This window comes from Megalobrama amblycephala, linkage group LG4 (assembly GCF_018812025.1).
Source record: "Megalobrama amblycephala isolate DHTTF-2021 linkage group LG4, ASM1881202v1, whole genome shotgun sequence".
NCBI lineage: Eukaryota > Metazoa > Chordata > Actinopteri > Cypriniformes > Xenocyprididae > Megalobrama > Megalobrama amblycephala.
The window spans coordinates 43,415,917-43,430,239 of NC_063047.1; the positions used below are offsets into that span (position 1 = coordinate 43,415,917).

The 14,323-nt window shown below is 39.3% G+C and overlaps 2 protein-coding genes across 2 annotated transcripts; one reads left to right on the forward strand and one right to left on the reverse strand.

Annotated features, from left to right (window-relative positions):
- Positions 1-565: 565 nt before the first annotated feature.
- On the forward strand, positions 566-1,541 carry LOC125266136 (G2/M phase-specific E3 ubiquitin-protein ligase-like). Its single transcript, XM_048186596.1, has 3 exons — positions 566-911; positions 1,002-1,216; positions 1,300-1,541. Exons 1-3 carry the CDS (start codon positions 721-723, stop codon positions 1,533-1,535), a joined length of 642 nt encoding a protein of 213 aa, XP_048042553.1. The 5' UTR covers positions 566-720; the 3' UTR covers positions 1,536-1,541.
- An 81-nt stretch (positions 1,542-1,622) lies between these two features.
- On the reverse strand, positions 1,623-3,537 carry LOC125266135. Its single transcript, XM_048186594.1, has 3 exons — positions 2,768-3,537; positions 2,247-2,465; positions 1,623-1,827 (listed from the first exon to the last, which is right to left on the reverse strand). Exons 1-3 carry the CDS (start codon positions 3,259-3,261, stop codon positions 1,623-1,625), a joined length of 918 nt encoding a protein of 305 aa, XP_048042551.1. The 5' UTR covers positions 3,262-3,537.
- Positions 3,538-14,323: the final 10,786 nt, after the last annotated feature.

A 14,323-nucleotide genomic window follows, 5' to 3' on the forward strand; every position in this document is an offset into this window, starting at 1 on the left:
GGGCATTCTTTGAGGGTGAGGAGTAGAGTTGTTTAAATTAATTTATTGTTGTTGTTTTTCAGACCTTCTAATCTCTCTCTGCCTTTTTTGGACAAAGTAAGTTTATAATTTATGTTCATAACATGCAGTTACTTTGTTAGAACAAATGAAAAATGTACTCTGTCTTATGTGTTTTGTTGAAGGTCAGTTATAGTGTTTTTTTTTTTTTTTTTACAATTCTAACAAATCCAGGAAGCAGGAAAAACAAATGTCCAAGAACACACACAAAAGTTCTTGTTTTAATTACTCTTAATATCATGTTTGGCCTGATAATTATTATTTTGCAATTAACACATCTGTACGCACCAATTGTCATTGCCGAAGAGTTGAGAGCAGACAATCAATAGTTCAATATCATGTTCCTAAATTTATTCGGTTTTTTTTTGGCTCCAGGTCCGCGCATTTCTGTCAGAAATGCAGCAGATGTACGATCACCTCACTGGGAGGACTGACATAGACACAGGTAATGGAACAGTTGAAGATATAACAGATGAGACCATGATAATTGTCTTTTTTACTAGGCAGCTTTACTTGAGGTGCATTCAACTTTCATTTAAGCTTATTTTAAGTTTTTTTTTTTATATATATTATGGTTCAAGGATTAAGTTTAAAGCTTTTTTGTATTGGCTTTATGAAAAATTTATTAGAATTTAATTTGTTCCTTTTTGTTTTTATGTTTTTATGTATCCTATTTACCAGATATCCAGTGCAGCTTCATTGAATGAATTACACATGCTCATTGACAAGTATGCCAGCTTGCTGCAGACTGCTGGCTGTTTTGATTACCCACGAAGTGTAGAAGGCAAAGACAACATTGTGAAGGATTTCATTCAATGGTACATATTGTACAGGAACCAGTACTCCATACAAAGGTAAGTTGATGTCTAATTTGCATATTAATTGTTGCATTTAATTATGTTCCATATAATTGTCATTACTTTCTGATCTTGTTTGGCTTCCAGATTTAGGGATGGGCTTTCCACCTTGGATGTCATCCATGCCCTGGAACAACATCCAAGTGTATTCAGACCCTACATGTGCTACAGTGTTGAGAAACTAAAACCTGAATCATTGGAGGCTGTCTTCAAGGCTCAGCTCAGTGAAGATGGTAGCACCAGACGACAAGAAGAAACAAGGATTCTAGGATACTGGAGAGACTATCTGCTTGACACTGGAGGTAAAGGATTGAACATCACTTTTTATTGTTGTTGTTTACATATTTCATATTATTCCATTTTTTCTTTTCTTTTCTTTTTTCAGAACAAGAAACTGGAGTCTTCCTCCAGGACATCCTGATGTTTGCTACAGGACTGGATTCACTGCCTCCTTCAACGATTCTGCCCCAGCCCCGACTGAGTTTTGAGTGGACTTCTAAATTTCCCATTGCCAGCACCTGTGCCAACACAATCAAATTGCCAATCTCCAAAAACTATGAAGAGTTCAAAAATGCAATGGACTTTGGCATCCAAAACTCACCTGGTTTTGGATTGCACTGAGCAGAGCAGAGCAATGTAAATGTTAAGGGATATCTATCCCTTTAACAGTTTGTTCCAAATAACAAACGTTTCTGAACTAACTAGAGTTTAAATGCGGGCCATGTTCTTTAAAGTTATATAGTTCTCCACACCAGTTTCCCAAGTGTGAGGTGCAGTCAGATTGCTTTGAGCATGTAGTTCTTCAAAGTTGGCCTGAAGCTGTTCATCTCCACAAGTACTAATAGTCGGTTCAATGAAAAAGTGGTCCAAGTCTTCCTGTGAGACACGAAATCCACATTCTCTCCCATTAAACCTTTGAGAAAAAGAGGAAAATGTGTCTACCATTATATTGTTTGGTGTGAAAATTCAAGGCACAGTATTGAGAGCAATAAAAGGTTAAATTGTATTAAATTCTGAATTTTATTTTTGGCTCAAAATAACACCGTACTAAACCTCATGTCAATCCAAAGTTGAATGACTTTCTTCTGTAGAATAGAATGTTAGCCCCAATCTCTTTTTACTTTAACTTTACGAAAGAGCATTGAATGAAAGTAAATAGTGAGTGAGACTAACAATATGTATATTATTTCTATTTTGTGTTCCATGGAAGAAAGGAACAACATTAGGGTGAGTACATGATGGCAGATTTTGAGGTTTTGTGCCAACTATCATTTTAACAATTCCATTGTAAAATGCAAGTAAGTTTAACATTTAATATAGTCATATACCAACCTGTGTGGAAGAGCATACATTGCATCTGGTTTACCAGAAGGACAGCGAGACTGTTTAACTGCCCTAATGGTGTGAGTGTTCCAAATTTCTTTGCATTCATCAAGGTCAATCTGCAGCACACTTAAAAACACAAAACGCACCAAGCATATATGCTCATGACTGCCATTAAAGAGTTGTTTCTCTTTCAGGTCATTTAGAAGATCCATCCAGAACTGAGACCTGTGTAAATAATCCAACAATATTAACATCCCTTTTAGACATTCAGGCCTGGTTTCACAGACAGGGTTTAGATTAAGCCAGAATTAGGCCTTAGTTTAATTAGGACATTTAAGTAGAGACAAAACAATGGTACTGACATATTTTAAGATACTTCAGAGCCAGTTGCTTTCAATTAAAACAGCTCAAACATAAATTTGAATCTGGGATTAGAACATGTTTTAATTTAACATTTCCAACTGTAAAATTCAGCAAGAAAAGTAATATTAAATATAACCCCAAAACATCATCACTGTAGACTATACCTTTGTTTTCTGAAGTATGACCACCAGCTTTCAATTCGTTGGTTTGTGGTTGAGGAGCCATACATATGGCTTGAAGCTCCTGCAAGGTCATCTGTGTGGACTGATCTCAGAGAACATTGGATTGCAGCCATAGTTCCATTTTCAGTTCCACAGTCTGTGCGAAGAAGCTTTGGTATGACCCCAAATTCAGTAGCACACTGTAGGTAATGATGAGCTATAATATCTGGGTTGTTATTGCTAGCTCCACAAACTAACCACATCACTTTACGTGAGTAACCATCAATGCAGCCACTTATAGCCAAACCGTATGGTTTTAATTTGTCATAGCCATCAATGTGCCAAACATGATTTGGCCCCAAAGAATGGTAGACCCTTCTCACAAATCTTCTTCTTGAGCGTTGTTCAATACCTAATGGGTCAAGGTCTGCCATCATAAGCATTACATCTTGCCTTCTCACCGTAAGATTGTGTTTTTGGCGTAGGGTCTGGCACATTGTGCGGTAACCATAATGCTGTCCAGAACCATTCAACTCTGCAATGATAGCTGTCCGGACATTGTCCAAAGGCGAGTAGTTTTTTCGTTTGTACAAAGACAGTCTGTTCAATTTTTTTTTTTCAGGGTACGAAGGCTCATTTTAATGTTGTGCTTCGATGCCAAGAAATCCACAATGACACTGTAACTGTGTCCATCTCTGAAGTACTTTAGAAGAAGATCATCCTCAGAAACATGGACTGATGACTCTAACCATCAAGAAAACATAGCATTAATATGTAATGTTTTTTACATAATGTACATACATAATGTAATTGGTTATTGGACACACTCAAGCTTTCAATACATAATAGAAAGAGTTACAATTTTAACTGGTAGAACCACCTGCCTCAAAGAATTCAGTTAATAAAAAGTATGCTACAATAACAGTAACTTATGTTTTAGATACACACTAGACTTTAGGTTCTAAATGTTCTAATATTTTCATGATTATTTGTGCATTTGAGCCCAGTGTTCAAAATGTGTGTATAAATTACATCCGATCATATGATCAAGCTGAATTCATACATAGGCCTACTTACCACTTTGAACTTCAGCCAAAAACTGGACATTAGAACTACACAAGCCACAAAAGGCTATAATAATCCCCAGATCATTTCCACAAAATGGACAAAACATGCCAGCCTATAAAGACAACGGTTGAAATTAAACATTTTAGCTGACTATCAGGCAATAATGAAACAAAAGCAGATCTAAGTTGTCCAAATCGAAAGTAATTTATTTTTTGCTCGTTTTATGAATCGATACATTAAGATAATTAGGATATCCAAACATTCAATAAAACATATTTTGTTCATTTAAAAATTATTACACATATTATGCTCACATTACTTACATATAGAGAGAATCTCTTCGTGTCCTGGGGAGATCGGCTTTTCAGTGCCGACACTGCCCCCTAGTGGTCGGAGCATTTCCGTTGTGTTGCGACTTGATTCCGTTGTGTTGTGGTGATTTCGTTTTGTTGTGGTTATTCCGTTGTGTTGTGGCTTGTTTCCGTTGTGTTGTGGCTTGATTTCGTTGTGTTGTGAACTTATGTTTGCTTTTTTAATTTCGTTGTGCTGTGCACTACTGGGCCACCGTAGAAAACTGATTGTTTGGTCAATAATTCAAGAATGTCCAGACTTTAAAGCTCTTGATTCTACATTGTACTTCAAAATTTAAAAATAGTATTTTAAGACTTGATTTTCCTGCTAGACAAAAACTGAGATCAAGCGCCCTGCAATAAAGCAATAAAACTCATCTGGAGAGAAGATCTCAAAGAAATAGCACAGGACAACGACTTGCCCTAAACTGTCCTCACATGTCTACAGTATGCAATCCGTACCCCCACAACCTAAGAGTAATAATCATTTGAAATTGGAGTCAGATTAAACGAGTGAAATTAAGTGAACTTCACAGGGGCGCTGAAAAGACATGCATGTGTTAACCTTCGCCCAGACTGTCGGATTCCGCTTTTGGGCCGATGGGGGGTTTCCTACTCTATAAATACAATAAGATGTGATAAATTCTAGTATAGGTGGTCAAGTGTAGTTTAAAAAGCTTCCCAATGTATGTTGGTGCAAGACAATGTTTTCTTCTCTTTGCATCAGTCTTTTTAGTTTATTTGGCTGTCTTAGACCATGTCTGACTTTCTCCATAGTGTTTTAAAGTGGTCAGTTCTAAATAGAATTCAAATGGGTCACACATTTTTCCATCAGCTTCACGATAGCAACAGATCATGCAAATCTTATATCTACGTATATTATTGGAGTTCGCTGGCAAATGTGCACAGAGTATACGGTGATCTGCGCTCCATGCAAAATTAAATAATTGGGTTTCAGTCTTGTTGTGCTGATAATCAGACAGGAACTTATTGCTTATAAAAGCTCAGAACATGAGATGTATATAATTAATAAATGGCCTGATTCTATATGTTTCCATTAATCATCAATATTTAAAGTCTGTTTTCCTGATTTTTAGAAGAATTTCACATTTTTTAATCCAATAAAAGTTTATTTTGTCAACCTTTCAGGCTCTAGCATATACATAAATCTGACAGACAAAATTCAAAGTGACATCAAGCACCAAACTTTTTGTATTTTTATTTCTATGTCTTTAGAAGAACTTTGATAGTTTGACATGAAGGATGAGAGAATTTAGTGGTGCCCGTTTTTTCCACTTCTTGAACACATTGAGACTTCACTGAGGTAGAAGCTGAACGGACGGAATCGCTGTCCCTTCAAATAAACCGTCTCGCGGTAAAAGAGACAGACATGTCAGCGAGGCTGGAATAGGAGACGGCGTGCCCAGATGAACATCCCTGAGCTCAGCAGGACACGAGTGCTCCTGCCAACCCTCACGCTGGGTGTTGCCGGATTTGTGCTGGGCTAAGACACACAAAGATGGTCTATTTTCTCGGCAATGGTGACACATGCGGTGTGAGAGAAAAGACAACCGCTCCACCTTTGACAGTCGACACACTTCAAACTCTGATAAGAGAGTGTTCGGTTTGACATGAGATCTGAGAGCTGATTGGAACTCAAGGTTCTCAGTGTGGTTCTTATTTGATTTCTTGTCTAGTTTCCATGTTAACCATCTATTTCTGTATAGACTCATACCTTAAATCCTTGGCTACGAAAAGAACTATGAAATATGTTATCTGCTAAGAAAAGGGAAATTGCATCATGGTGCATAAAAGAAAGAGTACAGTGATGGGAGAAAAGTGCACATTTTGGAATGATCTAGATTTATGCATGAATTGCTCCGAAAATGTAGTTAGATCTTCACATTGGTCTGTCTACTATACACTTGCATTATCTGAGTTAACCTCAATAAAAAGTGTCTGATTTTTCAAGAAGCATATGACTTTTACTTTACTAATAAGCTGGTTCAAGAAGAGCACAGCCCAATCAAAAGATGAAAAGATTCAGACGACCTTAGATGAGTCACTGAAGTTCAACCGATGACCTCTAAACACTTTATTGCTTTTTCTCTCGTAATGTCTGAATGTTCTATGAAAGCCCATTAAAGAGAAACTCTAAAGAGCCCTCGAGTGCCAAAGAAGCCATTGTGAGAACATGCCATCTCTTCTCAGAAATAATGCTGCCCATCTCAAGGACAACATGCATAATTCACAATACTGATACATTCTACAAACACTACTATATATCATTATCTAAAACATGATTAAATAACTAGTTTTATACATCAAATATCTATATCCCCACCCTGTCCTGTCTCAGAAATCTTGACCATAACAACTATTCAATTAACTTTTATTTGATAATAGAAGCAGTTCAATATTAAAAATATTAACATGAACTAACAATGAGCAATACTTCTAAAGCATTTATTGATATTAGTCCATGTTAACTGCAACATATAATAATACATTTTTAAAATTGAAAGTTGTATCTGTAAACATTAGTTCATGAACTGTGAACGAACATAGACTACCGATGAACAATTTGATTTTTACCAACTTTAACAATAACAACTAAATGACAAACAAACAAATTCTTAGTTCACATTATCTTATGCATTTACTAATGTTAACAAATGAGACCTTATTGTAAAGTGTTAGAAGGTAACTGTAGCAGATTAAACTAATTTTAAATCAACTAATTTCAGCTACAGAAATATAAATCAGTTAACCTTTTTTCATGTTATACATTTTTATATTTTTATATAATGTGTTATGGCAGAAATATACAAAATCACCCAAAACTATTTTAAACAGTAAACCATGTTACCAAAACAGAGTTGCATGTGGAAACGTTCATAAAATATTCAGTTTGACAAGATGAGGTTAATGATTATGGAAGCTTGATTCTGGCGTGGGATAAAAATTATATAGCAATTGCAGGTAATTGCATTTTTTTTTTTTTTTTTTTTTTCTTTGAGAATTGAGAGTTTATATCGAGTTTACATCCTGCATTTATGATATTATAACTCGAAATTGCAAGTTTATATTAAAAAGTCACAGTTACACTTTATTTTGATGGTGCCCTTTAAACATTCTGTTGGCTATAAATATAAGTAATGTTTCAACTATCTCAACTAACTTTCATTAGAGTATTAGTAGAGTTAAGGTAGGCGAATAATTGTTTTAATTCTTAATTTAGTTCTTCACTTTTATGGACCAATTAGGAAAATCAGAAGATTTGTATGTTCGACTATGGAGGTAGAGGGTAATTGCTGAAGGAATGACAGGAGACCACAATTAAGGTAAGTACGTAGATTTTATAAAATAAATAAAAAAAAAAAACAATTCAAAGTAAGTTACATCAATTCAACGAAAATAAATAAAAGCACAAATCACTTAGAGCAAATCACTGTCAGTTTCACACTAGAATAGTATGAATACAATAGAAACCAATAGAATGACAACAATTTTGTGATATCACGGACACGTCAACGATCAGTTCAATTTCCAAATGTTCAATAACTGATATCAGTTCCTTCTTCTAGTTATCTCAAACAGTTTCCAGTCCCATATGGAAAAAGCACAGTCTCTATGCAGGAATAGTTTTACCTTGAGCAGGGAAAAAAATGAAATCACGATACTCTCCTGGTCCTATAGGATTAATTTTCTTCTTTCTTTTCCAGTGTCCGAATAGGTTGGCTCGCCATCAAAGAAAATCAATCTCCCCTCAGGAAAAAAAAAAACCTGACCTGTTTAAAAGGTCAGAAATGCATGACTGCATTTAGTCAACAATAGCATCACATCAGGTAAGTATCTCCATATATCAATACATTAACATATAAAGTAATAATTTCAATGTTTTACAATATTACATTGCTAATAAACATCCATCTCTTTTCAGGCACATGTGTATTACTGCGACATGCACGTGAAGCGTGCACGTGAAAAAGAACGACACCGCATGAGAACAACTGAACAACGCTACGAATTTGTATCATAATATACAAAAATACAACATAAATCACACATATGACCATAATAAACAAAATAAACAACTGTTTTCCTTACAAAATAAGTGTTGTTTTCTTATTTAAACATTAAACTCAGCATACATGCATAAATTGAACTCACCACATCCAGATATTCACTTCCCAGTAATGCAACAATGTACTGTAATTCACCCATCGATCATCACAGGAGTAAAATAACAACTGAATCCACTCAATATCCTCCTCTTTCAATTGACTTGAAGAGATTTAAAAACACTATTTTCAAAGTTTTACTCAGTTATTTCTAATTTCTTGATAGCTAAATCTAGCGAATTTCTTTCCCGTCTTCTCCCTTCTCAGGTCTTGCGCAATCCATATCAACAGAACTCTGATTGGATGAAACTATAACTTGTTTAAATATTACAAATTATTTTTGTCACATAATTTAATTTCATCTCAAGTATTTGTTAATATCGCCAATCTTAAATTATTTACTTTTCTAAACCTCATACATTTATATTAATATATATATTTAACCCCTAATTAGTCTGGGTTACACTTAGTAAAATAAGTCCCTATTCAGTCAGTCACGTTCGACGTTACGTTGATACTGACGTAATGGGGTCTTGCTTGGGAGCCCAATCACCTCCAAGTGTGATGTCTCCATGTGTCCCATCCAGTGCCTGTGAGGGCCGGGTGGAGAATTTTGCTACTCTTCTGCCATTGTCTCAATGGCCAGTGGTCCCAAATTCTCAAGAAAGAGCGGTTTCCTGACTCTCTCGTCATACAGGGTGTGCGTGAGCAGTGAGCGATACTCTGCTTCCTCCTTCCCAGCCCCTGTTTTTTTGCCACAGGCAGGGAGTGTGCATTAGAGGACGCACTGCTTCCTTATGCCTCCCTAGCCAGTCCCTCATGGGACCCATAAATCCAGGTGCACCTCACTCACTGCCTCTACTTCGGGACATTGTGCTTCCCGGGTTAGGCCCAAGCACCCTCACTGCCCCCCGTGGGTACGTCTGTTGTCCCTTTGGTGCCACTTGTACGGACCTTGGGAGCCTCACTATAACTGAACTTGGCTGCGCGATTCAGTTCGCCGGGCGGTCCCCCAGGTTCAGCTGTGTCTTGCTTGCCTCATGGCAGACAAGCACACCCCTGTCCTGTGAGTGGAGATTGTGTTGCTGCTGGCGAAGGACGCAATAAAGCCTGTTCCTCCAGCCGAGATGAAGGTTGCTACACTGTTAGCCCGGATAAGTTGAATTTACTTAAAAAATTTGAGGAAACTGGTTGCCCTAAAAAAATTAAGTAATGTGAACTTAAAGGGATAGTTCACCCAAAAATGAAAAATTGATGTTTATCCTCTTACCCCCAGCGCATCCAAGATGTAGGTGACTTTGTTTCTTCAGTAGAACACAAATGATGTTTTTTAACTCCAACCATTGTGGTCTGTCAGTCAAATAATGAGAGTGAAATGGAACACAATCTATAAGAATCAAAAAAGCATGCACAGACAAATCCAAATTAAACCCTGCGGCTCATGACGGCACATTGATGTCCTAAGACACGAAACGATCGGTTTATGTGCAAGAAACCAAACAGTATTTATATCATTTTTTATCTCTAATACACCACTATGTCCAACTGCGTTCAGCATTCGCTTAGTGAGGTCTGATCGCGCTCTGACAACGGAAGTAATGCCTAGCACTCATTGAAGTATAAGCGTGAGTACAAGCGCTACCCCTGGAGGAGGCAGACCCCGCATTAGCGTTGCTGTGTCCCGTTCGTGCCCTGCACCTTTACGTGGACCGCACACAGAGCTTCAGAAGCTCTGAGCAGCTCTTTGTTTGCTTTGGAGGTCAGCAGAAGGGAAAGGCTGTCTCCAAACAGAGGTTGGCCCACTGGATAGTGATGCCATCGCCTTGGCGTACCAGTCCCAAGGCGAGCCGTGCCCCCTAGGGGTTGCAAGCTCACTCCACTTGGGGTGTTGCCTCCTCCTGGGCGTTGGCGCACAGAGCCTCTGTAGCAGACATCTGCAGAGCTGCAGGCTGGGCGACACCAAACACATTCGCGAGATATTATAATCTCAGAGTGGACCCGGTGTCCACCCGTGTGCTGTCTACACGTAGATAGCCACGGGTGTTCGCTTGCTTGTACCATTTCCCTCAGGATGAGGAAATCCCACTCCTCAGTTTAGTTCCCCACATGGTGAACCCTGTGGAGTTCCTCCTGCTTCCTACGGCAGCCAGATGCAGCGGAGGCGTCCGGCGCCATGGTCCAGTACTTGTGTACATGCCCGGTTGGTCAGCCCTTGTACTGGGCTAGATGCCCATATGATGTGATTCCCCTCAGGTAATCCCATATGTGTCTATCCCCAGTACGGTTTCCCTGATGGTAAACCCATGTCTTTCTCTGGGCGGCTCTGCTCTGTGCTGTCTCTGAGCTCTAGAGTTCCTCCCGGAAGGTAGGACCTACATCAGAGATCTTCCATATGCGTTACTGCCCCTCGGGTCAGTCCATATGTGTCTTCCCCACGTTACCTCCCTTCGGGCAGGGTGTGGTTTCCGTAGCTTTCCCCTCCTATGGGGAATGCTTTCCTGGCATTTTGGTCATGGCTGAAAAACGTGGGAATCGAGTCCCGCCCAGTCCGCTCCATCCCACTGGCATGGATGACTTCTTCTGGCTTACTCTGGACGCTGGAAGGTTACGACTCTTTGGTAGCACTTGCATTGGGCATTCTACGGTTTGCCAGCATCTGCTTCCTTAACACTCGTGACGTGGCTCAGTTGCTATGGCGTTTTCCATTGGACCCCAGTACGTCAGTATCGACGTAACGTCGAACATAACTGACTGAATGGGAACATCTAGGTTACTAATGTAACCCCCGTTCCCCACAGGAGGGAACAGAGACGTTACATCCCCTTGCCATAGCCCTGAGTCACCGCTGAATGGCCTGGGTGCCCTGTCTCGGCTCCTCAGCAAAATTTGAATGAAAGTGAGTAGGCCAGTGCTATTTATACCCGGATGCTGGGGGTGTGGACTGGGATGTAAATCTCACTGGCCAATTCCCATTGGCTCATTTTGTACCACTTGGAGGTGATTGGGCTCCCAAGCGAGACCCCATTACGTCAGTATTGACGTGACGTCTCCATTCCCTCCTTCAGGGAACGGGGGTTACATTAGTAACCTAGACGTTGGTTAGGGTTAGTAAAAAATGTAGTTGCAAAGTTACTTATAGTCAGTAGAAAATCTGCTGGTGGAGAATCAAAAAAAAAAAAAAAAAAAAAATTGTAGCAGATATTAAGCACAGTCTACTAATACTCTAAAGACTGCTTGTTGATATGTGGATAATGGTTATTTGAGAAGAAAAACAAAATTATGGAAATGTACTGATGAAAAGTACCTTTAATTTGTCATGCAATGTACACACTACAACTGCGTAACAGGCAAAGCTCGTGGCAGCTGTGAAGCCTGTGGAGGGAGTCCAGCGCTGTGGGTCTGTGTTCCTGCTGAAGGCTCTGAACAGCTTGAATCATTAGGGGGATCAATGCATTTCAACTTCTCTGCAGCAGTATGTCAGTGTGTCTGTCTGTGAAATAAAGGAGTAGATCAGAGTAGAGATCAAACAGAAGCTCCATTTTTAAATGCTGAAGTCAGGTTTCAGCGCAAACTGTGATTCATGATTTGTTATCAAAAATTTTGTGTGCGTGTGGGTGTGTGCGTGTGTGTGTGTGTGTGTGTGTGTGTGTGTGTGTGTGTGTGTGTGTGTGTGTGTGAAATCAACTTAGATTCCTTAATGTTGTTCAGATAACAATATTTTGAGTTCATGTGGGTTGAAAAGCAACATCGAAGCAATGTCACGGCATGCATCCAGAGTGTGTGATTGTCAAATCTACATCATCCGGTTCTGAGTGCTTCTCTGCATTTATACATTAGAAAGAGCTCGTTCAATCCAATCACTGTGCTGTAGTATGCATGTGATCACATTACAGTGGGGAATTCAAATGTCATGAAAGACTGTTTCTCATGCTATTCTTCATCTCTGCTGTTCAGCGTTGCATTCGGACATACCGTGGTACAACGAGCACACTTGGGCCCTCAAGAGAGCAGCCTGAAAGATGGAGTGCAACAGGAAGAAAACAAAACTAGAGGTGTTTTGCATTTCATGGAAGGAAAGTGATATTGCATACAGAAAGGCCTTAAAAACTGCAAGATCTGCTTACTTAAAAAAAAAAAAAAAAACACAACACTAGTTCTGTCAGGACCACTATCGTCAAATATGATAGATAATGCATAGAGTTTGTATTGGCGGTATGGTTCTGTTCTGGGCAAGAACTCCCTGCGCATCCATGCAGCCTAGCATGGATAAGAGCAGGGAGAGCAGCAATAAACCCCCCAGGGTAAACAGAACAGGACCAACATGCAGATATCATTAAATGTCATGATTTAACATACACATTTTTCGAGAATTAGTCTGATTCAGGGGAAATAATAAGGCCAATCCTGACTGAAGAGAGGAGGAGCTGGGGATGGAGGAGGGTAATTTGCTCCTGAGAAATGCAATAGCTGCTGATAATACGGAGGAGCTTATATATAGATGCCGTAATAGGCGTCGTATTCCTATAGGTAGACGCAAGTCACCTGGGAGTCAGCTGATGCAAGCTTGACTGACGTGACCTGCCAGAACTGACGCTACGCTAGATTTCTGTCAGGACCACTATCGTCAAATATGATAGATAATGCATAGAGTTTGTATTGGCGGTATGGTTCTGTTCTGGGCAAGAACTCCCTGCGCATCCATGCAGCCTAGCATGGATAAGAGCAGGGAGAGCAGCAATAAACCCCCAAAACAAACCATATGCTGATATCCCCCAACACAAACTGAGTGCGAAAATCTGAATGCCATTTTTCCTCAAAATGCAGTTACCTGAATGACCTGAATTTTTTTTTTTTTTTTTATATAAATGGGGGAAGCTTACACCCGTAGCGGCAGCAAATCTGATACAACAAGCATGTTGTAGCGCATTTAGTTAGCGATTTTTATATATCATATATGCTTACACTGTTAGCAGCAATCTAGTCGGGGAAGCATACACCCATTGCCTAATACATTTTTTTTTTCTTTTTTTTTCTCTCTTCTCTCTCCTATTGGGGGAAGCTTACACCCCTAGTGGCAGCAATCTGTTACAACAAGCATGTTGTAAACCACAGACTAGTATTAAACTAGTGGTAGTCAGGTTGGGGAAGCATACACCCGCAGCAATAGCTCTGAGTTAGATGCAGCGTGCAGCTAAGAAATTAAATGCAGTGCTTCCTCATCATGAGCACGATTTCTGCTCCAGTCGGGCCGATTCCTTTGGCTACGAAAGACAAGATGGCGACTCCCATGATATCACACTCCTTACAGGACCATCAAGTTAGACATTGTTAGGGTTGAATAAGAAACCTCTGTGTATTTAAAGAAAAGCATGTTACAATACTCTGATAAGTTTTCAAGCCACAGACGTTGTTCACTTATCACAGAATGTTGCGATATGATTGGATATCATAAAGAGCATAAGTCTAAGACAACAGCTTAAGATAACATGTACCTGAATAAACTTACCACAGTAGTGCTTATAGTATGCAGCAATGACACTAGAGCTTTGGTAACAAGCACTTTTTTAGATAGCCTTAAGATCAGCTTGTTCTAACCTTTAAGAACGAGCGTTTCCAGTGGCACTATAGCTTTAAGAAAAACGATGTTTACTATGTGCTGCACCACAACAGAAAAGCCGTTTGCACCATGAATCTTTGTTTTTCTGTCTCTACTGCAAAGCTGCTTGAATCTGCGATGTATAGCGCTAAACACGGCGATCCGACCAGCGTGTATGTTGCTATACAAACGAAAGCGCCCCGACTGGCTTGTGCGGCAATCAAGCCGGTTGCCAATGACAACAGATAGTAACGCACATCGCCAAATACGATCGCAAAAGCTTGCAAAAACATTTTTACTGAGAAGGACTAGAAGCCTAAGCAAGAGTGATAGCTTTAACAACATCATGAGTTAGCTTTAAAACAATGAGCATTAAAAGGAACTGGAAACATGCTTCGTGGAAACATTCAGAGATGAAGGA

Excerpts from the sequence above, each read along its gene's own strand:
- LOC125266136 (XM_048186596.1), top strand. The coding sequence starts at position 721 with ATGTATCCTATTTACCAGATATCCAGTGCAGCTTCATTGAATGAATTA. Across the intron at positions 912-1,001 it reads AACCAGTACTCCATACAAAG|ATTTAGGGATGGGCTTTCCA; the intron begins GTAAGTTGATGT and ends TTTGGCTTCCAG. Across the intron at positions 1,217-1,299 it reads CTATCTGCTTGACACTGGAG|AACAAGAAACTGGAGTCTTC; the intron begins GTAAAGGATTGA and ends TTCTTTTTTCAG.
- LOC125266135 (XM_048186594.1), bottom strand. The coding sequence starts at position 3,261 with ATGTGCCAGACCCTACGCCAAAAACACAATCTTACGGTGAGAAGGCAA. Across the intron at positions 2,466-2,767 it reads TCATACTTCAGAAAACAAAG|GTCTCAGTTCTGGATGGATC; the intron begins GTATAGTCTACA and ends TTATTTACACAG. Across the intron at positions 1,828-2,246 it reads ATGTATGCTCTTCCACACAG|GTTTAATGGGAGAGAATGTG; the intron begins GTTGGTATATGA and ends TTTTTCTCAAAG.